At 35.2% G+C, this 25,130-nt stretch overlaps 1 protein-coding gene across 3 annotated transcripts; it reads left to right on the top strand.

The window, feature by feature from the left end:
• The first annotated feature begins 61 nt into the window (after nucleotides 1-61).
• LOC109043795 (two pore channel protein 1) lies at nucleotides 62-24,591 on the top strand. 3 transcript variants are annotated; one of them, XM_072299992.1, is made up of 13 exons: nucleotides 62-198; nucleotides 2,190-2,356; nucleotides 2,754-2,918; nucleotides 4,566-4,691; nucleotides 6,011-6,324; nucleotides 8,132-8,412; nucleotides 9,265-9,483; nucleotides 9,753-9,872; nucleotides 11,562-11,749; nucleotides 12,189-12,340; nucleotides 13,188-13,489; nucleotides 14,657-14,763; nucleotides 15,923-24,591. In XM_072299992.1, exons 2-13 carry the CDS (start codon nucleotides 2,207-2,209, stop codon nucleotides 16,037-16,039), a joined length of 2,241 nt encoding a protein of 746 aa, XP_072156093.1. In that variant the 5' UTR covers nucleotides 62-198; nucleotides 2,190-2,206; the 3' UTR covers nucleotides 16,040-24,591. The 3 variants fall into 3 exon arrangements, with proteins under 3 accessions (XP_072156093.1, XP_018916652.2, XP_018916653.2); XM_019061107.2 differs by lacking the exon at nucleotides 62-198 and adding an exon at nucleotides 205-412; XM_019061108.2 differs by lacking the exons at nucleotides 62-198; nucleotides 2,190-2,356; nucleotides 2,754-2,918 and adding an exon at nucleotides 3,951-4,123.
• Nucleotides 24,592-25,130: the final 539 nt, after the last annotated feature.

Here is a 25,130-nt window from a genome sequence, read left to right as displayed (position 1 = left end):
TCTCTAATCTCTTATCTCTCTTTGTTTTGATCTTCAGATTGGCTTCTTTTATTTTCTGAAATGAGAAATGTATTTGCTACAAACACCAGTTCGAACTTAGATTAGTCTATAGGTCATTTTTTTTCGTTTTTATAATTAAACATGGTCTCAATCTCAAGAGATAATCTCTTTTAGCAATAGTTTCGTTCAACAATTAAGGTAATTTTTGGAAATCGTGTGGCCATGTAATTACCGAAGGTCTCTTGTTGTCTGAATAGTAATGTTTTCCCTTTTTTTTCATGGGACTTATTACTTTAGAAATTAAACAATTGAACTATGGCGTCTCGCAAAATTACTACACCCACCGCTGATGGATATGTTCAGTTCAATGATAGTGTGGTTGTCAACAGTTCATTTCTCTCACACAGCATCAGTGAGTGTTGCATGCCTTGTACTAACATCTTCATTAAGTATATCACTTAGTTTTAGCTACTTCCTAGCTGTCAGTCCAGTTTGGTCTGGCCTGGTCCCATCTAGATTGCGCACCTACCACATACAAACTCAGCCAATAGAATCTTTGACCACACTTCTTTTTGACTTCTCCCAGAGTACGTCCTGGTCTACGATCTTTATGAGTGTCATCAGGCTCAACGTTTTCAAAGCACGTAAAATTTTACTTATTGCCCAGCCCTTTTCTCAAAGATACAGTTTACGCCTAATTTTGTCGGTTGACTTTTAGGTACTCAAATGAAATATGAAGGTAACAATTAAATCAAGATTTTTTTTCACTGAAAAAGCGTTGTACATAAAGCTCTTGGAAAGATTGTCCAGATTCAACGAAATCTTAGATACCCAAAAGTACACGGTTCCCCAGACTGCCCGCATCAGGCTTTTTTTCTTGGTGAAAATAGATTGGACAAAGTCATGGACAATCCAGGAATTGATCCCAAGGAAGCCAAATTTTGTTGCCTGGAGCTCCTCAGTTCCCTTCGAGAGTTTAAATTGGAGGGGGGGGGGGGGGGTTCCTAACTTTGAAAATTGGGGTTCCTGTCTCAATTTTGAAATCGTTTGATCAACAGCCAAAAGTATGGAAAACTTGGACCATCACTCTGTACTATAACTCCTCTAAAGTAATGACCTTTGAAATTGGGGAATACAACTCGGGGCTTTAGTAGAAGAGCCCCACCATGGCAAAATTGTCAATCAACTTCCGAGACACCCAGTGGACGCTCCGGTCCGACCCCCTCCCCTCCACACTCCCTCGCGCGATTTACGTACCCTATTGCCGTGCTGCCAAAACCCCTAAAATCAACAATCAAGCCAACGAACCAAAATAAAGTAACCAAACCTAACCTAACCTAACCTAACCTAACCTAACCTAACCTAACCTAACCTAACCTAACCTACCCTAACAAGAAAAACACGAAAAATACAAAATGACGGAATTCACCTCTTGACACAAACGAAACATGACGCACGCACAATGAAATCAGAACTAACGCAAGTGTGACGGGCAGTTACTGAATAGACTCCGCCGCTCTGAACTTTGACCGAACATCACACCACCGACCTCACACATTCTTCCTCCCTCCCCACCCATCATTTTCCGGCTGCAGTTTGTTTACCCGTTTTGCAACCGCACTCAACCAGCCGTCCACCTGAAGCGTCCACCGGGTGTCTCGAAAGTTGATCGACAATATTGCCGTGGTGGGGCTCTTCTACTAAAGACCCTAGAACTCCCTCTTGACAAAATGCTGGGTCACAAAATTATATATTCATCACAAGTACAATACAATTGGCATTAAAAACATGCCAATAGCTTACAGCTTATGCACAAGCTTACAGTTATTTAAATTAACCTGCTGTGATTTCGCAGAAATAAAAATACTTGATCAGATTGTCAATTTACAGGTTTAAGAGATTACTTAAAATGAAGTTGGAGACAAGAGTGTTCCAAGTCAGAAACTTTAATAGGCAAAAAAGACATAACAATAAGTTATGCAAAAAAGACCTGTATGAAGACAATTTGGTTGATGAGAAGAAAAAGACATAGCTCAATTAATCGTAATGACTAGTGATTGAGAGGGTCACAAAATTGATGTTAAGGCCTATCACATTTTTAGATCTTTTCCTCATTTTCACACGTTTGTCAGTGTACCCCTGCTCCTTGCAAATGAGTACTTACCTACTTTTCTTGTAAAAATTTCCAGACAATGATGGAGAAGCAATGGAAGGAAATGGCAACTTGACAGAAAGAAGCAATCCTCAAACAGAGGCTCATGCTGAAGTCGAATTAACTCCTGTCACGTCAGACTTACTCAATGACTCTCCTGAGCACTGGGAAATGAATTTTCATGAAGCAGCAATTTTCTTAGAGGTAAACTCAATCACTATGCCCTCATAAAATTTACCAGAGTGTATGTAAATCATTTTCTTGGATCTCAAACAGTAAACTATAAAATAATAGTAGGTAATCATTCATTTTAAGAACTTCCCCCCATGCACTGTGGTTTTGCCTATCCTGAACTCGAAATTCTTATGATTGAATGAAATGAGAATTTCTGGTAATCTCTATGATGAAGTCTCCTCACAAGAAAGTCTTTTTTCCCTTCACTTCTAATTTTTGAAGTAAGAAACCTGTACGATTTTGGCTCCTAATCACATAGGTAAAAGCCTCTGTTATGTTATTAAGTTTCACAGTATGTAAAGCAGTGTTTAAATTGTTGGTAAATTTTTTTAAATTTACCTAATATTTATTTTCTTCTTTTTTTTAGGAAGGAGAAAATAATGAAAAATTTGACTCTCACCCACACCATCCAGATGCATTACCAGCATACTTATTGGTTCATAATTCATGGTATTACAGTCTTGGGTTAGTTACTTCCTTGATATTAATGTTCCTTGCAGTCACCGAAGATCCTGCTGTGCCAGCATTCCAAGTATGTTACTTAAATTCCAAACGTTTACTTTTCAATTGCTGAGCAATCAGTGAGTTCAAGCAACATCAGAATAATGTGTTATTGACTCTGCCTTTTACCTCCAAAAGAACTTAATTAAAACATTCTACACCAGAAAAGCACAATCATTTAAAACCTTATTCACTCCTTTCATCTTGAAGAAAGGATATATTCACCACCAGCAAACCCTGCAGTGTAAAACCACATATCTTTTTTGCGGTGTTTCAAGATTTCTACTCTTGTTAAATTTTTTTAAAAGAGGCAAGCCAACTTTGTAGCTTGAAATTTATGTAGGTAGAATATTCTGCCAATAGAGAAGAAAAATCAAGGAGGTTTTTAAAATATTATGTGCATTAATTTTTCCAAGAAAAAAGAAGTATGATAAGAAGTCTGCAATGTTGCAAACAGAGATATGTCGTTTCAAACTTTGGCCATCAGTATCGCTCTTGACTGCGCAGTTGTGCTGTCAAGACCAAGAATATGCTCTAAAAATTGTAGACTTGGAGTTGTTTTTATTTATGGTCTGCGACTGTCAGTATTTGAACACGGTTCGGCACCGTGTCAGTATTTACACATGGAAATGAGATTGAGGCACCATGTCAAGCATTAAATAAAATAAATGAATGATCACATACATTGAACAGAAGAGCAAGTAAATAAATAATTTGAATGCCGAGAATGTATATTGATGTGAAAGAGCACAGAATCAGAATATCACAGAGTTGCACTATGGATAGAACTTAAATGGGTCTGGGGTGGAGAAGACCAAAATGCAAGTAACATGGGTCAAAAGTTTAAGAGATGGAAAAAGACCAATAATTCTGGTAACAAGAGCTGCGGGTCCGTAAGATAGGAAAAGACCTGGAAAAATGGGCAGCACACGGCACATGCTTATATAGTCTTGCTGACGTCACGGATTGTGAGACAGCAAGACTACTTGTGATTGGCTGGCTGTAATCTATGTAGCTATCAGTTGCAAGTCCGGTAATTAGAATAAGGGTCAATAAAATAAGATGGTTGGAGGATAACGAAAGAAAAATGAAATTTTGAAGAAAAAGTGATGAATCCAGCCATTTATGAACTAACAAAGAAATTTGTAAAAAGGGTTAAAAAAAAAATTAGGAAAGTCCTAACAGTGACTTTTAACTCTCATGATGGAACAATGCGATTTTGACATTGGAATAAAAGTATGGATTCTGTGATTTCTTCACAACTGATTACCTTTCAGTTTTGTATTCTGTAAAGCGATTGAAAGCAGTTTTGTGTGGTAAAGCCAAAGGTAAAGGGAGAGATGTTGGTGCAGGTAGCAACCGTGGCTTAACGACTCCAATGCATGTGCTGACAGCAATGGATGCCTGCCTGCCTCTTGGGTTGGGTGCGTCTTTAGCACCCGGGTTGCCCTTGAGGTGCCCTTCATGACTTGTCTCATGTTTTCAGGTTTTTTTCCCAGGTCATGTTGTCAAACTCATATTTTCAGTGGAAAATAGAAAAATTATCGAGGATTCAACAGAGCATATCTTTTAAAAGCTTTTAGAGGGATGTTTTGAGTTTCATGAATGATGCGCGCGTCAAACATATCACATCGAATATTTTCTTTTCATTCTATACTAACCTCTTAATGTTTTTCAGTTGCCAGTTGGTGTCCATGGTACAATTGAACTGTTTGCTCTAGCAGTTGTTGGGATTGAAGTATCTTTAAAATTGAGGTGGATTGGTTGGAATACAATTTTAAAGCATAAGCGCACAATGATTAAGGTAAGGAAAAATGGCAGTATTGTGCTACCAATGAACTGTGTTAATCAATGACCCTATTGCTCCTTCCTTTCTTCCTTTGACCTTCCTGTAAGTCTAATGTGGGAGAAGGGATAAAAGAATATCTTGTGAGCCCTTGAAATAGAGGGAACAGCTGGATACAAAGGGTGACCAATGGAGAGTACATGTACTAGACTCAGTGGAGAGTAAAATAGCTGAGAACTGAGAATTAGGTGTAAAATAGCTCAGAATAATGTTATGGATGCCCCCTTTTAACCCTTAATTATCTATCCTGTGAGAAAATATCCTCATTTGAAGTATCTTCAGAAGGTTTTTGCCTGATCAACTGGCGCAAAGTTTTGAAGTCTAGCCACTCTCTTGAAAAATTGCTCTTTTTCAGTCACATAACAGGTTGTTGAGAGTACAAGTGAATGAAACTTTTTCCTTTAAATATGAGAGATTTAATGGGTTTACTAACAAGTAACAAGTTCTAATATGAAAGTGATAGTCACAGTTCGACACTTTAAGTGAAGTGAAAGTTATATCCCATATCTGAAAAATTAATCCTCTTGTTCTGCGTTTGAGTGGACAGGAAAAATATTTCTCCCTGGTGTCTGTGTAATGGGGTCATCCACACTGACTTCATGCTAATGAAGCCAACAAGAAATTTTGTTTCTTTCCATCATTTACAAATTTTCTAGAGAATAGAATTTTTTTAAAAAACATAGTTGCCTGAAACAGACATTTTTTCTTTCTGGAAAATATCTTTTCTGAAAAATTGGTAGGCATTAAATAACAATTGAGATCAATTTTGACTTCAACATTAAGAAGTAAGTAAGAGTTGCCCCTTGTGACACCTGGGTAAAATTACTTCTCGTCATCTCAGATCAGAGGACTCCACAGTATACGATCAGATAATGTCATTTTTCCAGAAATACCTTGCTTTCCGACACAAAGGAGAAAATTTTCTGGGCATACACTACATGTTCTTCTCTGCATTTCCAACCGGAACATTCAAAAATAAGTTGACTTTTCCCTCTCATTCATTGTTCTCCCAGAAAATTGAACCGTCCTCGAAAACCACACATTTCAGAAAAATCTCAATTTTCTGGAAATATTGGATAAATGAAATGAATTAGGATCATTTTCGGACTCAGTGCTAAATATTACTGAAAAGTCATTGATTAAATCCCTAGCATTCTTATTTTTGTACTTCATAGACCTTTGCTAATTTCAATGGCTGAAACTCACATAAAGCTTCAAATTTTAATGGATGAATAATGACAAAATATCTGATGAGATGTTTTTTTTTGTTGTTCCAGTGTGCAACTCTGGGTATCATGTGTATTGAAGCAATCATTGTGTTAATTCGACAGTCTTCTCATTTTCGAGCGACAAGAGCATTGAGACCCATTTTTCTGGTTGATACACGCCACTTGGGAGGTGTGCGTAGATTCATCCGTCAAATCCTTCAGTCAATGCCCCCTATTTTTGACATGCTCTTGTTAATATTCTTCTTTGTTTCAATCTATGCGATTCTTGGATTTTTTTTATTCTCCGACAATCCCCTGGATTCTCATTTCACCACACTTTTTGACAGTTTTGTGAGCATGTTTGTTCTTCTGACAACTGCAAAGTAAGTGACCAATTTATAAAATACTCCTTTTTGAGTCATCTTAAAAATAACTCTCCTTATCTCCTGTGTTCAACATAATCAAAACTTAATGTGTATTTTTCTTCTAAGTTTTTCAATGCATTACTCATTTTCTAACAATTTGTACCTCAGTTGTAGAAGAAACAAACTTTTAATGCTAACTTTTTAAGCCCAAATCATTAATAAGGTCATCCATAAAAATTAATTGTTGACCAAAGCAAGAAAATTAAAGAGACTCAGTAATATTATTTCTTTAATCCATACCTTACTTTCCAGTGAGTAATTAGTTTTCAAGAGATGATAGATATAGAATTTTCACATGTGTTGAGTGTTAAAGGCTCTGAAATAACAATTATAGTTCAAACTCGTCTCCTATATGTTGGGAGTTATTCACTGACCATCTGCAATCGACCAAGAATTGACATTAGTCAATGTTGCTGCCATGCGTAGGTATGGAAAACTGGTCTGCAGTGCGTGATAGCCAAAAGTGAATATCTGCTAACTTGTCTGACGAGAGCTTTCCTCTGACTACACTATTATATAAAATGATTTTTTCTCCAAAAACTTGAATAAGAAAGTAATAGAATGGTCTCTATTTGATTTAAAAAACAGAGAAAATAAACAATAAAAAAAAATTTTGTTTCCTTTTTACTTTACTTTATACATGGTGTAACAAAAGTCCGTCCCACCCCTGCTAACTTTTGAACGAATTGAGCCAGGGAAATGAAACTTTGAGAATGTTCCTATCTCAAAGAGGACCATCTTTTGGAGGGGTCAAAATTTTGGTTCCCCCTCAGGAGGAAGAAGGGGGACCCCCAACTTTTTTTTTTCGAATGGCAACCCCTATCTTGTGATACCTCTTTCGAAATAGCATAAAAAACTAAGAATTTTGACGCAAATCGCAGATTAATATCTCAATTTTTGACCGAGTTATGATAGGTCAAAGGTCAAATTTGACCTATTTTCAAAAAATCATAACTCCGGTTCAAACGTTGGCAAGTCCCCAAATTTCGGGAAAAGTTAAAAAAAAACGAAATTTAAGGTGATTAAATTTGAACGTTTAAATTTCGTTTTTTTTCAACTTTTCCCGAAATTTGGGGACTTGCCAACGTAATGTTTAACTGATTTTGACCTCACTGAGATAATGTGGAGGTAAATCTAGGGGAAATTGGCTTATTTCGCGGGAAAATTGAATGACCTTTGAATTGACGTATTTGTGGGTCCGAACCCCCCCTTAAAATTAGTTTGAAGTGATTTCTGCAATTTTTACTTAAAAGCGGACACAATTTGGTAAATTTTCCCGTCTTGTTTTTTTCTTTCCGATAATTTGAACCGGAGTTATGATTTTTTGAAAATAGGTCAAATTTGACCTTTGACCTATCATAACTCGGTCAAAAATTAAGATATTGATCTGCGATTTGCATCAAAATTCTTAGTTTTTTATGCTATTTCGAATGAGGTATCACAAGATAGGGGTTGCCATTTGAAAAAAAAAAAGTTGGGGGTCCCCCTTCTTCCTCCTCAGGGGGAACCAAAATTTTGACCCCCCCCCCCCAAAAGATGGTCCCCTTTGAGATAGGAACATTCCCAAAGTTTCATTTCCCTGGCTCAATTCGTTCAAAAGTTAGCAGGGGTGGGACGGACTTTTGTCACACCCTGTAATGTATTTTTATTTCAAAATAGGTAACTGCTCTTATTTCATCACATGCATTTTTTTGCGCACCTATTTTAATTTTCATTAGGTAGGAATGTGTACCAACATAATTTGAAAATTGTCTAATTTTTCCAGTTTTCCTGATGTCATGATGCCATCCTATTCAAGATCAAAATGGAATTCACTTTTCTTCATATCCTATCTCTGTATTGTACTGTACGTCCTCATGAATCTGATGCTAGCCGTTGTCTATGAAACTTTCACAAGTATAGAAAAACGGAAATTTCGCAAGCTGCTTCTCCACAAGCGAAAGGCAGCGCAGCAAGCATTCAGGCTCCTCGTCACCAAGCAGCACCCAAACCAGATTCGGTTCAAGCAATTTGAGGGGTTGATGCGATATTACTCACCAAAAAAAAGTAAGTTGAGAATATTCATTATGATTTGGAGGAACCCCACTCAATTTTCTTTTCTTGACTTTTTCTGTCATCTCATTTCCCAACTTGATGTGTTGGAACTTCACAAGTGCAGTACCCTCTCTCTAAAATAGACCGAACAATTTTGCGATGTAGAGAAATGTTTTTTACCACAAACGGCTCTCAACAAAAATACGGAAGCACAATCTATTGGTTAAAGCACATTCATCGTCTTACTAGCAGGCAGAACTCTATAGTTTTTTGTTCCTGAATTTGACGTCAACATGTGCAGTACAATCGTGATCAGAAAAATAATTTTTCTCTCTTTTTTCTCAGACCCTCGTCCCAAGTCCTTAACTCTTTAACAAAAAAGCCTTCATTCATCTGCACTGTCTATTAATATGATTTTTGACTAGAATGGATCTGTTCTTGAATGGCAAAATGGCAATATGCTCTGGACCATGTTGTCACACCCTTTATGCTGCTTGCTGCTCAGTTGCAATGCCCATGCAAATGCAAGTTGAGATGGAGAATGTACTATCATGTCATGAGATTTCTTTTTGCCAAGGAAAGTTTCAAAAAATGCCCAAAAATTTTCAAGAGCTAAACATGCATGCATGTTTTAGAGAACGCTGCTGCGCTGCTGCTTTCATTACTCTGCACTGGGCAAAAAATTCGAGATGTTGACCAGATGCACAAGTATGCTGTACAGTTTCTTTTCACAATATCTGGAATAAATTTGCAAAGCTTTATGCAGTTTTAAGATTTATAATAGTTGGATCTCATTCAGATAAACCACTCCCTAGTGAATGCTTGTACGCTGTTGTCTTAATACATATTACTTTGATTTTCCAGGTGCCCGTGACGTGGTCTTAATGTATAAGTATTTGAATACCAGTCGCACTGGAGTCTTGACAATGGATGAATTTTACAATGTTTATGATGCAGTGTTACTAAATTGGGAAGCTCAATACTCCAATATTCCATGGTACCATTCTGCATGGATGCCTCTCCAAAGTTTATGCCAGCTCTGTCTTAATGTGGTCCGATGGAACTATTTTGAACATATTGTTTGTAAGTAGATTGATCAGAAAAGATTACTTTTAAGAAATCTTCAGGAAAAAGTAACAAAAAATCTATTATATTTTAAGTGCTAAGGAGTATTTTAAACTTTAAAGATGAAATAAGATCGTACACATTGTCATTAAGATAACTTATGAGTTCCCTCTCTATCATAATTCATGTATTACTTTATATTTAGAGGCACGCCCCCTGGCTGCTATCCGGCCCAACCTCAAGTTAAAACAAATGTCTCCCTAAATTCTAATACGTTACTTTTTCAGATGTTCTAATTCTGACAAATGGTTTGGCAATGGTTTCACGCTTGGTAAACCAATACACTTCGTTGGAGGAAGCTGCCCACTTTTTCTGTGCTTCTTGGGATACACTTCTATTTTACGGAGGTAAGTTTTGTTTGTATGCATGGGCACAAAGGGAGGCAAGATTCCTTAGTAAATTTTTTACGTCAAATTGGCTCAAACTTTTGGTTTTTTCTTCTTTTTACTCATTTAAAATACCTCTAAAATTTAGCGATTGAACCCTAGAGCCGAATAATAGAAAGGGTTTTCTATTACTATCAGTTTCTTGATCCCCTTTTGAATAGAGAACGGTCCAATAGGAATTCACAGACATTAATGGAAATACCGTTTAGCCTCATGCCTAGGTGGTTATTGCCCTAAAAAATGGCCGTGTCAATTTTTAGCTCTTCCAGAGAAAAAAACTTGTTTGTAATCAGATGTCTGAAAAGTTCCTTTAATACCGTAGTGTATCCTCATTTTTTAAACATTTTGAATGGACCGTAGGCAGGGATAGAATTAAAGCACACTAATTGTGTTTTCTATTGAAAAATTGATGCAAAAGCCCAAAAGCACTCATAAATGAGAAATTAGCGTTTGCAGTTTAGGGTATAATCAATAAAATCAAATTTGCTAGTTGCAAAAAAACTAAAATCAATGGGAGCCAGATCAGCCATTGAGAACATACTTATTATGAGTGGCGGTAGTCACATCCGGGCAAGTTACCTGTCCTCCAACAATTGGCAACACAGCACAGCCCAGCTGTGGCACCAACACCATAATACAAGCAATATGTAACTCAATAGAGCTTGGTTTCAAGAAAAATCTTCCTACTCTTTTGATACCAAGTATTTCTAAACTTCACAAGAAAATCCAGCATACCTGGAAAATTATTTCATCACAAAGCATACTTCAATTTCTTGAGTGCCTAATCCAATGGGCCTGTTGCAAACTTTTGCTAGAGCAAAACTAAGAGTTGTTTCTTACAGATAATGCCTCAAAAATCACGATGAGCGCATCGGCAAAGTCTGAAATGCACTCATAATTTCACAATCTGCGTAAGAAATTTGCGGTTTTTTGAGCTTCCCGCTTCGAAAACGATACTACGGTACAGGTGAAAATCTTGTTAGAGGAGTCGTTCCATTGGCGGCAATACTCATCATGGCCGACGCCAGTCCGCCAAAACACGTGTGATGGGACGAGATAACACCTGAACAGGATTAAACCAGATAACAATCGGCGTGTTTACGTTCATATTTTCCTCGCCCGCCTTAATTGACCTTGAACTCTCCTCGAATTACGCGAGGAACTGCGCAAGCGTCGGCCATGATGAATATTGCCGACGATGGAGCGACTCCTCTAACAAAATGTTCACCTGTGCAGTAGTATCGTTTTTGAAGCGGGAAGCTCAAAATAACGCAAATTTCTTACGCAGATTGTGAATTTGTAAGTGCATTTCAGACTTTGCCGATGCGCTCATCGTAATTTTTGAGGCATTATCTATAGGAAACAACTCCTCATTCTGCTCTAGCAAAAGTTTGCAACAGGCCCATTGAGTAGACTTAGGTTTTTTAATGACTGGGTAATTTAAATTAATGAGTACACAAACGCTAATTTTTCATTGTTTACTTTCATATGGACATTTTTTGTGTCTTCCTTATTATACATAAAATTTCGATGAGAAAAGGTGGGCTGTGATATTGAAATTCTTATCCTGTCTTGTGGTTCATTAACTTCTCTGACCATTGTTTTACAAATGTAATAAAAATATTTCATTTTTTTTTTATCTTGTTTCAGTTTTTGCTCTTGAAGTGATGATGAAAATTCTTGGGCTTGGTGTAGCCCAATTTTTTGAATCAGGATGGAATTGTTATGATTTTGCTGTGATTATTGCAACACTTTTCGGTGTTGTCATCATCAATTCTTATCCTTCATTTATTTACGTCGTTGTTTTCCGCCCTCTTCGATTACTTAGACTTTTTAAGGTTTGTGGCCTATCTAAAAAATCTCTCTCTCCTTTTAGTAGCTGTAATGAAACCGTTTAAAAATGTCCAGCAGCTAGCAAGAGTCTTTTTTCATTTTCGGTAATCACAAATGAAGTTAAAGAGTTTTTTTTTGTTTTGAAAAAAGAGTCATACTCTAATCAGAGAAAAAATAGAAACCAATGTATCATAAAGAATGATCAAACCTTTACATCTGGCCTAGCCAATAATACAAATTCAATCAATCTTTTCTCTTTTTCTAGTAAAATAAATTAAACATATTTAAATGTACTTGTGGTATGAATCTGGCAAATTACAGTTTAAAATGCAATTTTTGAATAGAAATACCAGTGAAAGGATACATACAGATGAATAATAGCGAGACTGTTTAGATTCAATGTTAACTTGACACCTCTTTGTTATCAGGTAAATTTTGTTTCAGGTCAAGAAGAGGTATCGAGATATCATAGGCACTTTAGCATTGCTATCGCCTTTAGTAAAATCTGCTGCTATAGTGATGTTGGTGCTGTATTACTTCTTTGCCATTATTGGGATGGAGTTGTTTGCCGGCTATGATATGAGGAATTGTTGCAAGTTCGTAGACTAATTTTCTTTTTGTTTTTGACTCATGAAATCATTTTCCTAATTATTTCAGGCCTATCGCATGATCTGACTGACTTAATACTAACTTCAACGAAAAACACGCTTCAATACTAAAAAATTTCTGTAAAGTATCTAAAGTCAAAGTATCAAGTAGAATGACTTTAATTGGCTGAGTACCCTTAACCCTTTCATTACCAGCAGCAACCAAATGCAGCACCTGCGTTCAGCAGAACCTTATCCTTCTTGCAGCATTTCTGCCATCACTCAACAACCACCCTTCAGAAGTATTATCATTTGTAGCCTCATGTGTTGAGGAGAATCTGAATCACAACTTCAGCCTTCTTTCCAACATAGTGCGCTGCAATTTGTCTGCATGACATCCAATTTTTGTCGTGGGGCATTGGCACGCAGAATCTACTCTGGAATCGATAGGATTAATGCCGATAATACACAGCATCGATGGCCTCAAACACTATGGATATTTTGTAAACAAACTAATTATACAGCCTGGAAAAGGTTTGCATTTATGTTCCAAACAATATATCGCGAGAAATTTTCCCATTTTTGTAAGTATTTACATCAATCATAAATATGTATACAAGAACAAAAAAATATCATGAACCCCTTACTATTCTACCATCCTGCTATTTATCAATATATGTACCTTAAATGTCAGCCATCAACTTTGATTGAAATATCTTATAGAGATTAATTCAAAATCTCCATGCTCTAAGGAAGACTACATCAGATGGAGAGAACAAATCAATGAATGTTTCCTAAAAAAAGATTCAATGCTTCTATTTCTCATTTCAAAAATTTGTATTTTTTTTTTTAACAGTGGCACTGCAGTTGAGGATTTCTACAAGTATTCTGAAAATGGAACCTCTGCTCTAGGCTACTATTATCTAAACACATTCCCAAACCTTGCCGTAAGCATGGTCACCCTTTTTGAGCTAACTGTCGTCAATAATTGGTTTATTGTGATGAATGGCTATGCGTCTGTGGTTCATCCAGCTACGCGAATATATTTCATCCTCTTTTATTTAACTACAATGGTTGTTCTAACAATTGTTGTCGCGTCTGTACTTGAGGCATTTCGATTCCGAATTCAGTATAAACGCCAAACTACAAAACGTGATGGTAAGTCTGAGGAACAAATAATTTGATCCCTTTCAAAGTAAACTCAAATGAAGATTTTGAATTTTATCTTTAAAAAAAAAAAAAATGATTCTATTTTTTATGATATCTCAGTTTTTTACCAAACATGCTTGAAAAAGTTGCACTCATGGCAGGCAAAACAAAGGACTACTCATATCTTATCGATAGATGTCTGATATCAAATAAAACTCAGTGCAGCAAGGACATTCTTCTCTAACACCCATGTTTGATCAGGAAGTAATTCACACTTTGCTCAAAATATATGTCATTAGACTTCAAAAGCTGATTCTATAATTTGAAAGTTGCGAGCTTCTCAAATTTTAACCTAAAGCTTGGAGCGTTGGAGCGATTCTCTGTTTAGCATTGTATCATGCTATTCAAGATCTGGAGAACTTTGATCTTTTCTTTTGGAACCGTGCTCTATCAGGTACAAGATTTAAATTAAAATTTTTCCATCGTTCGGAGTCATATTTTGTAAGGCAGTGGTATCCAGTTTTTTTTCCTCCAAGAAGGAGTACCACAAAGAGAAGCTTTGAACTGTGAATCATGGGAGCAGCTAGGTGAATCCTCAAGGAGCGAAGGAAATATTGAATTGTTGAAAAAAAGTTGCCAAAGTTCAGGTTTTCCTTTCAGTTTTGAGTAAAAACCAGTTTGTGTTTCCCCCTAGGCTTATTTTAGCTGTCTATTCTTTTAACTTCTCCTGTAAAAATTTATAATTTCAGACGTGTGAAGTAATGCCAATGATTGATCAAAATGGAAGATGAATTTATTAAAGTATGCTCAGTTTGAATTTAAGGTTTTAAAAAAATCTTTTGTTTTTGAACAGACAGTTATAATCTATTTCTGAATGTAATATTAAATTCCATTAGCTGTTGAAATTTAAAAAACTGAATCTTAAGCACACTATCTTTGAAAGTATGACACATATATTGAGATATATGTGTACGAATTTTGATGATTTGGTTCAACAGAAAATTTCGCATCCTCAGAATTCGCCACAAATTTTTCCAGTAACTGTTAATTTGACTTGTGGGTCATGATGAAAGTGGTTAAATGTCTTTAATCAATCGCCTAAATCAAACGCAGATGAATTTGTACAAACTATGATTAAATAGATTTTGTAATTACATATTTTTAATTATATTTCAGAGGAAAAATTGTTACATGAAGAAGTTGATCTGAAGTGGGAAGAAATTCAAGCTTGGGTCTTTGATTTTCAACTTTTGGAAAAATTACGCTCTGATCTCATAGTTGGTGTAAGTATTCCTTCATTGTCTGATTTTAAGAAGACCACTATGTTTTCATGTGGGTCTTTTGTAACTTGGACTCAGTTCCTGTCTATTTTTTCAATTGTGGTAAATTATTTACAACATAAGAAATCCATAAAATTTACTCGAGGTGCCAAGAAATAGTTGAATGAGATCAAGTCTTTGAGTCATCCCCTATCCATGCAATATTTTTTAACGCCAAAACTTAATTACTTTTTTCTTTTCTCCTTTCTGCCCGGTTACTTTGAAATTTCATTGAAGGGTGTACGAAAAATCTTCGGGATAGTAGTGTCCTTAGAATTTCAGTTCTAAGGAACTAGCAAACGTCACTCATCAGATCAATCATCAGTTTCCTCTAGGGATTCGCTCCATCATAAATTGATACAAAAATCTCTATCGTAAAATAATTATGGTTGTATTGTAAAAAACCATTTTCGCATTTTGCTTTGGGTAGTGGCAAAGTAGCTTAATTTATGGTCTGGTCAAGTTGTATGAGTGCAATCCGCCTTGCGACTTATTGGCAATCTATAAAAAATTGTTAACAACATGCAAGATGTCTTTTCCAGCCTAATAGTGTGACAACATAAGATTATACAGAGAGTAACAGTAGTTTGAGAATGTTTGCATGTTGTATGTGTCAGAAGTACAAGCTTAACCCATTGACTAATGATTTAATTTGACCCTGCCGGGCCAGGAGTTACGATTTAATTTGGCGAAAATCAGTAACTTTGAACAAGTCGCAAAAATCGCAAAATCAGCGAAAATCAGAAAATTTTGAGGTTACTTCATGTGCAAACGCACAGTAATATGAAAATACTGTAACAAAACAAGAAATTACCGTACTCAGTAAGTCAAAGGGTGGCCACACTACTCATAGAAACATTGATGAGAACGCAATCTACTGGAGAATCGCCGAAATAACGCAAACAATCGGAGGACGGCTCTGAGCCGTCTTTTCAGATCTGGCCAAGCGCAGCGCGGACGGCTGGGAGCCGTCAGTTTAAGTCAATGGGTTAATGCAGTACTGTAAGACCACTGTGTTGATTAAAATGAATTGATTTGGACTTTCTTCATTCTGTTCTTTTCACAAACGGGCCAGAAACTGAATAAAATAATGATTATCATTGAAATTTTCATCTTTTTTTAGGGTACAGCAACGTATGTTGGATGTAGACCAAGGAACCGGGAGGTCCTCCAAAGAAAAATGTATCAATCAGAAATCGAGAGCTGGATGCGAGAGGCCGCATCTGCAGATAAGCTTTAACAAAGTCTGATAACTGTCTAGCCGAATAATTTTGTATAAGCAAACGTTGAACTGATAGGTTGTGTAGTTTAATATCTAAATGCAATTATTTTTTTACTTTGTTGATCTGTTTAAGTCACACTTTTAATACTCCAACTTTTGCATTTTTGTTTTACTATCCGACTCTTTTAATATTGTACATAGCCTATACTCCTCAACATGTATGCGCTATGTAGATTTAAAGTTTTCACCTCCAAGTGGCCTATAAAACTTTCTCTCATGAAGCTGCTAATATCCATAATCAAGGCCTACACTGGAATAACCACCACCATATAGGTGGTTATTTCATCATTTTGTCCATTCAAATTATTGTATCCTTGGGTATCAATGGTAGCCATGGCAAGGCAATCCCTTGATTACTTGGCTCAAAATTCCAATTTTAGAGTAGTAAGGTTAGACCGAGTGGTTAGTGCATGGAATAACCACCCAGTACCGGTGTTTTTCCGCTCATAAATGTCACTTTGTGTCATATGCCATTTACAAAGCATTAATTTGTGTTTCCAATCAATTAAACAGCCATTTTATCTTGAAACTTGGTGTTGGGTGGAATGACTACCTATGAACGCGTACCCATATGCGTAGCGGTGTTTTTCTGCCCATCAACGCAATCATGCGCTTCATCAATGTCACAGGACCGTTGTTTTATATTGAATGATTTTTGATGACTGTTGTAAAGTATTAATTGTATTTTTTAAACAATTTATCAGACATTTTATCTAGAGACTAGGTGGTGGGTGGAATAACCACCTATACAACGTGTTTAAAATCAAAATTTTTAAGTGAATTCCGAAATATTTTCCAAAAATACACCAAGGATTGTTCAAAGGGTATAATCAATTCCAAAAAAATGCTTTTGCAGTTTTCCTATGGCGCAAAATCAGCGACGACACATCCAATAATCAAAACTTCAAATGCGATTTTCTCCCAACTAAGTTTTCTGCTATGGGTGGTTATTCCAGCTATGGTCTCAATTTCAAGTCAATCACTTACAAATTTTTCAAAGAGCTCCAAAGGGTTTTACTCATTTAATGTTTAAAAGTATTATAGTCTGCATTTTTTAGTAAGAAGTACATTTTTCATCTAAAATTGTTAGTTCCCCACAGTGTAAGTATAAGGACCAAAAGTGAGAAATGAAAAATTTCTGTTTCATACATATTTATTGATCAAATTTTATGCATGATGACACTGTTTTTATAGCCCCCTACATACTTTACAGCTGTTGAAAGTTTTAGGGAATGAATCCCACAAATAGGAAGAAAAACTTTTTGGTTTTTAGAGTAAGAAAATTATCGTAGCCAAAGGGTGTATGCATGTTTATTTCTGTGTTTCCTGTTTTTAAAGTTCCTAGAGTAATTTTATGTTTTTTTGAATATCACAAAAGAGAAGCTAAAGTAGAGGATATAATGAACCATTCTCTAATCTTATTCCAGAAAATATGTTGAAATATTCACAACCTCGTCAATTTTAGTAGCATCATCGCACAGCAACCAGTTGGCAAAGTTTGAACTAAATCGCCGAATTTTGTGATAAATCCACCAAATTTTATGAAACACAACTTGTGCAACAAGAGTTACTGCAAGGTAATTCCATCAAAAATATTAACGCTGCTTGATGCATTAATCCAAACTTCGTGCTCTTAAAAAAAACCATGATCCACTTGAGTTACATGGCATACTAAACGCTATTGAAACAGTCTCTGTGGTATGAAACCATGACAACCTCAGTGAATAACGCAGGGTAGGGAAGGAACACTGTCGATTGAGAAGCTTACCAAAACCGCCATAGAGTGTAATTGGATTCAAGTAGACTGTTGTTTTTCATGTAAGCGGAAAATTCGAATTTGTCGTAATCGTATGCCAAATAAAACCATTATTATTTTAGTTGATAATTCATTTTAGTAATTTTTCTTGCGCAAATCATATTCTACATGAAATTTTGATGAGGAAAAATGTACCAGAATGCCTAAAGTCGTACCTTGTCTAGTGGTCAATTGTTCCTTTCTCCATCACATAATATCAGAATCAAAATATGCAACCCTTTGGCATTGATTCAGTAAAATATTATCACTTGATGAAATTACTTGATGGCCCTTCAAAAATAAGTAAAAAAAAGTTGAAAAAAATTGGTTAAGTGTTGAATGGAATCTAGTAGGCCTTAATTTTTTCTGTGTTTTTAAGTTTGAAGACATTATAAGAACAATACCTTTGCTGAAGAGGTATTTTCTTGATTTTTTATCTTGAATGTAAATTTGAAGTATGATTTTAAATGCACTATGAAGGAGAGTATATTCTATTCTATAATATTGTATTTAAACTTAAACTTTGCCCACTGGTTCATTAAATTTATAAAATGATTTCACCCAATGAATATTTTTTAAAATATGATGAGGTGATGAATTGAGTCTTTGTTTTTTTTTTAATTTCTTTGATCAAAGAGATTTTTTATTAATTTATTTTATTTTCAGTTGTCGTAAATTAAAATAGTTTTTCATCATAAGAGGTCTAGTTTAAATCATGAAAAATTTTAATTATTATTATAAATTTATGATAAATGTGGAGCGATCATCATAAAAATCATTTTGAAAGGGATTGAAAAAATTCCCAAAATTGAAAGTGTCAGTCAAGTAATGATTGAGTCTACAAAAATCGTATACATTTAGAAAAAAAACTGCAGGATTGAGGTTGCAGAAAAATTTAGGCCATCAGTTCCATATTCTTTTCATATGATGAAGTTCCACAAGCTAATTAGATCTCTTTTATTGTAGTACATTCTGAATTCAATGTTGAGTACCAAAGCAGATTTGTTTAGATTTTTAGGAGGTTGAGCTTGAACCTCTTCCTTTTAGTGAGTTAGGTTAAGAGTAAAATAACTGTTTTGTTCTTTTTTAGTGGATAGTGATGTTTTTATGAGTCAAGTCTATTATTGTCAGAAATGCTTTTAGATAAAAACTGTTCTTTGGTCTTTCGAAAGTTAGAGAGTGCCCTTTAAGAATAATCTTCCTCTTGCTGTTTTTAAAGTGCTGATGCTAATGGCTTTACTTTTTATTCCAGTAAATTGTTTTTCATCGTGCTCAAAGTAAATTATCTCAATAGTTTGTGAATGATCCCAGTCAGCCTTGGCTTTTGCTAGTATTTTAAAAAAAACATACAGCATTTCAAAGTGTAAATTCTTACAGGAATTATGAACTTTTAATAACACAAGTATTTGTGAAACTCGCAAAAAGTATCACATTATCAACTTGCAACTTTTAACTGTTTGATGGTCTTAGCGTCCCATATTGTGGGTTTGAATTTCCAAACATGCAGCTTTAAGTGATAATGAAAGTTCCGCCATTAAGTTCATTCAAATAATCAGCAATCTAGCGAAGCTCATTAATGAAACATATTGTCTTTACAGAAGCTTGCGCATGAGTTAAGATATGCTCCTCAACTAAAATTGTTCAATTTGATCCCAATTATGAATCCCTAATTTTTCACATGTATTTTAGGTTTTTCTCAATGCATTTCTTTTTTTACGCATGAGGGGTCCTATGGTGCTTGAAGTTTGTGCTATACCTCTCTCTTATTGAGATCTTCAAATTCCTTTAAATAAATCCCAAGAATAAATGTTTCCTCTCAGATCATATCAGATGTATTTCTTGTGATAATTATTTATGTGTAATTCTTATTCTGGTATTGTCAATTTTGATGAAATTTTGGTTCTCAAGAGTGCTAACTGATATTATCTCTGTCTAAAAAGACTTAGCTTAAGGCCTTGTCCATGCAAGCTTAGTTTGTATAACTTCTGGTGAACTTGTTCTGGGAACTTTTTACAAATTAGCTGTAACATATTTCATAAAACCCCAGTATGTTGATTCATAATTCGCCCAAAATACAGTGACTGCGCTCTTGAGGATAAGACCTAATAATTGTGGAACTTGAATTTAAGAGTGATGTTTAGTTGTCATAATATTGAATCACACAACATTACATTATAATTTAGCAATTATTGGCTCTTCCTCTTGCAGAAGTCACCCACAGAAATTTTATTTTTGAGGAAATGTTTTCAGTGTATCTAACAATAGATTTTTAAAGTTCCCTCATTTTTTTCGGACCAAATATTCGCTGTCCTCTCTTTCATAGTTTACAAACCGCCGATAATAGTGTTAAAATCTCGTGTAATAAGAAGAGATGTGAAATATTTGTAGCAAGTGAAGTAAAATCTCAATTGAAGCACTTACGTAGGAAGTCATGAATATTAAACATCATTAACAGTTGCTTTGATTGAATCTTTTGCAACTGAGTAGCGTTGAACGCATGTACTTTATTTTAGTATAAGTTTAGACTTTTAGTTGTAAATTATCAGTCTCTTTGTATTCTGACGGTAGTCAGACTTTTGCACAAGATCGGAGAAAGGCACAGGGGAAAATCAGGCAGAGCGCTGTCTGATCAACTTTTTAACAAGTGTGTATGTATCATTTACTTCAAAGAGATTGTGTATTATCTTTTTATTTATCTATTTCAGATTGCTTGAACAGACTCATTTTTTTATCTTTGGTGCACGTATCTAAATAAAGTAACAGATCAATTTTGCAGTGTCAGATCGATACATAGAAAAGTAAAAATAAGAGCCTGCGTTGAATAGAAATTGTGCATGATCATTAGATTTGCTCGCGCTATTTTTCAGCCAATCGGACACCGGACGACTACCTTTTTATTTTGTATGGATAGTAACATGGGAAATCAAAACCGTACATTTCTTTCAAATTCTGTTGTCTCTTGACCAAATTATATTCAGGGATCACTTCTCGAGGTTTTGGATTTATATACCTAATTGTTCAACTTACTACAAAAAGCACCAAAGAGATTTAATCTTTTTGCATTCAAGATTCTTACGCCAAGGCTAATATTCTTGACTGTCCTGTTCACCAGAGAGCAAGAAAGGAGAAGAAGATTGAAATTTCAAAAATCAAGATTTTTTGTGCTTTTTTGATTAAGTGGAATGTCTTATACATTAAAAGAAATGCCAAATCCTCGAGGAGCGATCCAAGGACGCCCATGCGCCAAAAAATCGGCTGAATTTGAAAAGAAAATATGGTTTTGATTTCCCATGTTATTTTCCATAAGAAATGGATAGTTGATTGTTCGGTACCTCAAAAAAGTGAGGAAAAATCAGATGGTCATTATTCAATGAGGACTATTATTTTCTCTTTAGGGCGATGTTAGTTTTTATCAGGCGGTTGCCTAGACCATTTTTGGTGTTAAAAAAATGTTCCTCAACTTTTTCTGATAGTTTTCTCTCAGGGTGACTAATAAATTGGCTTCATGTTTCAATACATCTGGCCAAACTGGGAACAAAGTGTCAGTGAAGGTTAAAAAAATTTCACACATGTAATATTAAATAGTGGAGACGTCTGGTTCAGCACCTCATGAAAGTGAGTACTTTCATCTTGTATCAGTATTTGTTACCATATTTTTAAGCAGTTCTAGTCCAAGTTTGGTTGTTTTTTCAGACAGTCAGGTGCTTTATATTAAGAAGTAGTGTGCTTGTATTATGTAAGACACTTGCGCCCCTTTTTCGACCCCCTCCCCCTCATACAATGTAGCCTTTGACCCCCCATAATGAATTATGAAACATTTGTGGTAGACTTCTCCCCCCAGTGTCTCCCCAAAAAGCAAGATAAAGTTCAGATGAAAATTAGATGAAATCTGGGGCGTTTAGCTCTAAATATTAATGAAATACCATGAAATATACCACGTTTTGTGGAAGGTAAGATGATTTAATTCCATAACATTTTTAATTACCCATTGACATCTTGATGGCAAGTTGATGGCGTGGAAAGCACAGTGCGGCGGAGCGTTACGTAATACCAGTAAACTCTCAGTGGATCAGAGAGAATTTATCTCTTACACACCAGCCTATCTTAATTTTTGTCTCCTAGAATTCTAATGCTAAATTCTAATTATATTACTTTTTTTGACTAAGTCGTCAAATTTTTGCACATAGTAGTTCGATTGATTCAATTCTCTTTATAGTATGGGAGGCGGAGGAGGAATTCAAGAATTTTCAAATGATTCAATTACAAAGTTGTGTCACAAGTAAATTGTAAGTTTTTTTTTTTTTATTTTAAATGTTAATGTTTGCTTTGTTGCATTTGAAGCAGATTTAACTTCAGATATAGATGGCTGAAACTTTTAAAATTCATATTATAACTTCTTTATCTAAAGTCACTTACTTTTTTTTTATATCATCTTATAAATAGGAATCTAATATGTGTACGAAGAAAACCCCTAAATTTTTTAAATTTATCGATGACAGCAGCTTTAAAGACCAAAATTGTAACACCATTCTTTTCTGGAGCATGTATTTAAGTGGCACCTAAGCAAGCTTTTCTTTTAAATATCCCTAGTCAAACAAACAACTTTTGTTAAGAGAAATTAGTGGAAATGTGGATGATTCATTCAAACAATTTGTAAAAAATCTAGTTAGTAAAAAAGTGCACCAAGTTTTAAGTATTTATTCTATTACATTGTGCTATTATGTTGTGTGTAAGTAGCAGGTAGTGTTGCTAAAGATTTTTTTTCCAGCAGTTAGATTTTTTAAGACTAAGAAATTCAGTTATGTACTTCCAGCACCCTAATATTTTAGTTGTTTTTTTTTGTTTTTTTTTTTCAAGTACAAAATATCCTTTTCTTTTCAACAAATTGCACTGGGCTCGATCAAAAATTAGAAACTAGTAAATAACCAACGTAGAATCACTTATTTTAACGATTTAAGAACTATGCCAATAAATTCTGTAAAATCAACCAATGATTGTCTTCCAATAAAAGACAGAGAGTGTCCACTAGCCTCTTAATTACAGGTGGAAACTTCTACATTTAGAGCTCCATTACTCTAGCTCTGAAATTACCTTCTTGGTGAGCAATGTGTCAAGGTTTAAAAATTTTTTTCCTGTCAAGCTAGGGTCTCAATGTCAAGCAAGCTACTGTTCGCAAATTGTGCTGGGCACATTGTTTAGAAATTATCATGGTATGTAACAAGATGATAGGATGAGTGTTTAGTCTCTAAGCAAAAATTATCTCTTCGAAATGATAAGTCTCCCTTCACTTTTGGGATGATAGTGGACAACCTTCATTTTTCCTCTGCTCCTTTTTTGAGCTGTAAGAATCTAAAATTTTGTACCCTTTGATTTTACAGTAAGACCTCAATTTATCGGATTTTACAGGACTGGAGGCTGAATCCATTAAACTGCGCCAGTGGGTCCCGCTGAAGAGACCAGAGGATCGATCCATTAAATCGCAAAACCCATCAAATCGCGAAATCCAATAATTGGCAATCCAATAATTCGCGATCCGATAATTCGAGGTCTTACTGTACTTTTATTATTAATGTAATTTGAAAGAGGATTATTTTACAAACAAGGAACATTGTTACAACTAATAACTTAGTCACTTGGAGATTTTAATAACTCCTAAATTGCTTTACCTGTTGTTATGAATGTCCACACTTGTGTTTTGATAGGCTAATGCCCATCATCCTCAGCAAGCGAGTAACAAGTGTTGCAACTCATGTCGCGAAAGGAAAAGAAACTTCAGAGTTTTTAAAAACCGCTTGACCATATGCTTTATTATTCATTGTTAATATTATCAACAGATGAAAATCCACTTTCTCTTTACAATAGCCTTCATTTTCAATCGATTGAACTTGAATCGGGTGTTCATCTGCACAGAGGTTAATTTTTAAAAGGCAGACTGAGAGACTGCAATGGTTGGCAAAATAATTCGTCTGAGTAAAAATTTAAAATTCTCTGCCATAGTTTCAGAGCTGTCTTGGGAGCTCTTTAAATAGTTGCAACATTACTTCTCTTGCATGAACTTAATTTTAGTATTTTGTTTGAGAGATCTGACATCAACCGAGCCACTGGCTAAAACATATTTTGATTTTTTAAACCTATGCCCACTCACTTTCCAGCAATGTAAGCTAAATCTTTTCATACCTGTATTTTTTTGTGTTACTGTCAACTGCATCAGCATTTTTACATTATGTTATTATTTTTTCATATCAAAGAGCATTTATACGATTCTGCTGCGCTGAGAAGGTGTAGGGTAGACAAAGTGTCACAAGAACGCCCATACTTTTAGGAGAGAACAACCACGTATGCCCTCTCTGTTTACTGCTACCTGATACGTCCTTCTTGTCAGGCATTCTGCTCAGCACACTAGTGCGGATTTATACCCATGGCTCAGCTCAGCACTGTCATGTAAACTATATACATGTAAGGCAAGAACATTCCGTACATAAAAATAAGTTTTATCTATGACCTCATAGTTTTTTTCTTTATTCATTCGATGAAAATTCTAAAAATACTCTTTTGTCTCTTCCTCCCTAGGCTCACTTTAAGTGCGACTTCTTGTCAGAGCAGATGTATTTCTTAAGATGGTGTAGTTAATTCTGCAGCATAATTCATTAATTTTTAGAAGCTCTATTACACTTTGTAAGGTTTAAAATTAAACTCGATGTCCATACTCGTTTTACTCCTTGAGACTTTTCATTCCCCATCAAATTTTGACTTGACTTTAGTTACCTGTATTAAGTTACTTGGAACAGGTTTTAGAATCCAGATCTCAGTTTTTGTAGTGAGGTATTCGTAAGAATTACCAAATGTGAATGTAAAATTGTACCTGCCATTGTTGACTGACAAAAAGGTTTCCTTTAAAATATTGAGGCAAGCAACTCTTAGGTTACTCTCCTCCGAAAGCAACTGCATAATGAATAAGTGATACACTTAATAATAATAAGAGTTGTTGCTCACAAATTTTTAACAACCCCAATACTAATTCAACAAAGGACTGTACATGGAGAATGGAAGAATTCCATGCGGCTAAATTCTGTTATTATTCGATGCGATATCCTTCACAATCTCCGTAACACAATGCACTATTTAAACAGAACTTTCTTCTTCTTAATTTCGAAAAAAAAAGAGGCTGGAAAGTGAATTTTTCGGAATTCCTTTACACATTTTCTTGGGAAAAATATGCACTGCCTCGGTGTTGTATATATTGTTCCGCTAATA

Source organism: Bemisia tabaci, chromosome 4, assembly GCF_918797505.1.
Source record: "Bemisia tabaci chromosome 4, PGI_BMITA_v3".
Taxonomy (NCBI): Eukaryota; Metazoa; Arthropoda; class Insecta; order Hemiptera; family Aleyrodidae; genus Bemisia; species Bemisia tabaci.
This window is presented reverse-complemented; position numbering and strand designations above follow the sequence as displayed.

Excerpts from the sequence above, each read along its gene's own strand:
- LOC109043795 (XM_019061107.2), top strand. The coding sequence starts at position 316 with ATGGCGTCTCGCAAAATTACTACACCCACCGCTGATGGATATGTTCAG. Across the intron at positions 9,873-11,561 it reads TACACTTCTATTTTACGGAG|TTTTTGCTCTTGAAGTGATG; the intron begins GTAAGTTTTGTT and ends ATCTTGTTTCAG. Across the intron at positions 13,490-14,656 it reads CCAAACTACAAAACGTGATG|AGGAAAAATTGTTACATGAA; the intron begins GTAAGTCTGAGG and ends ATTATATTTCAG.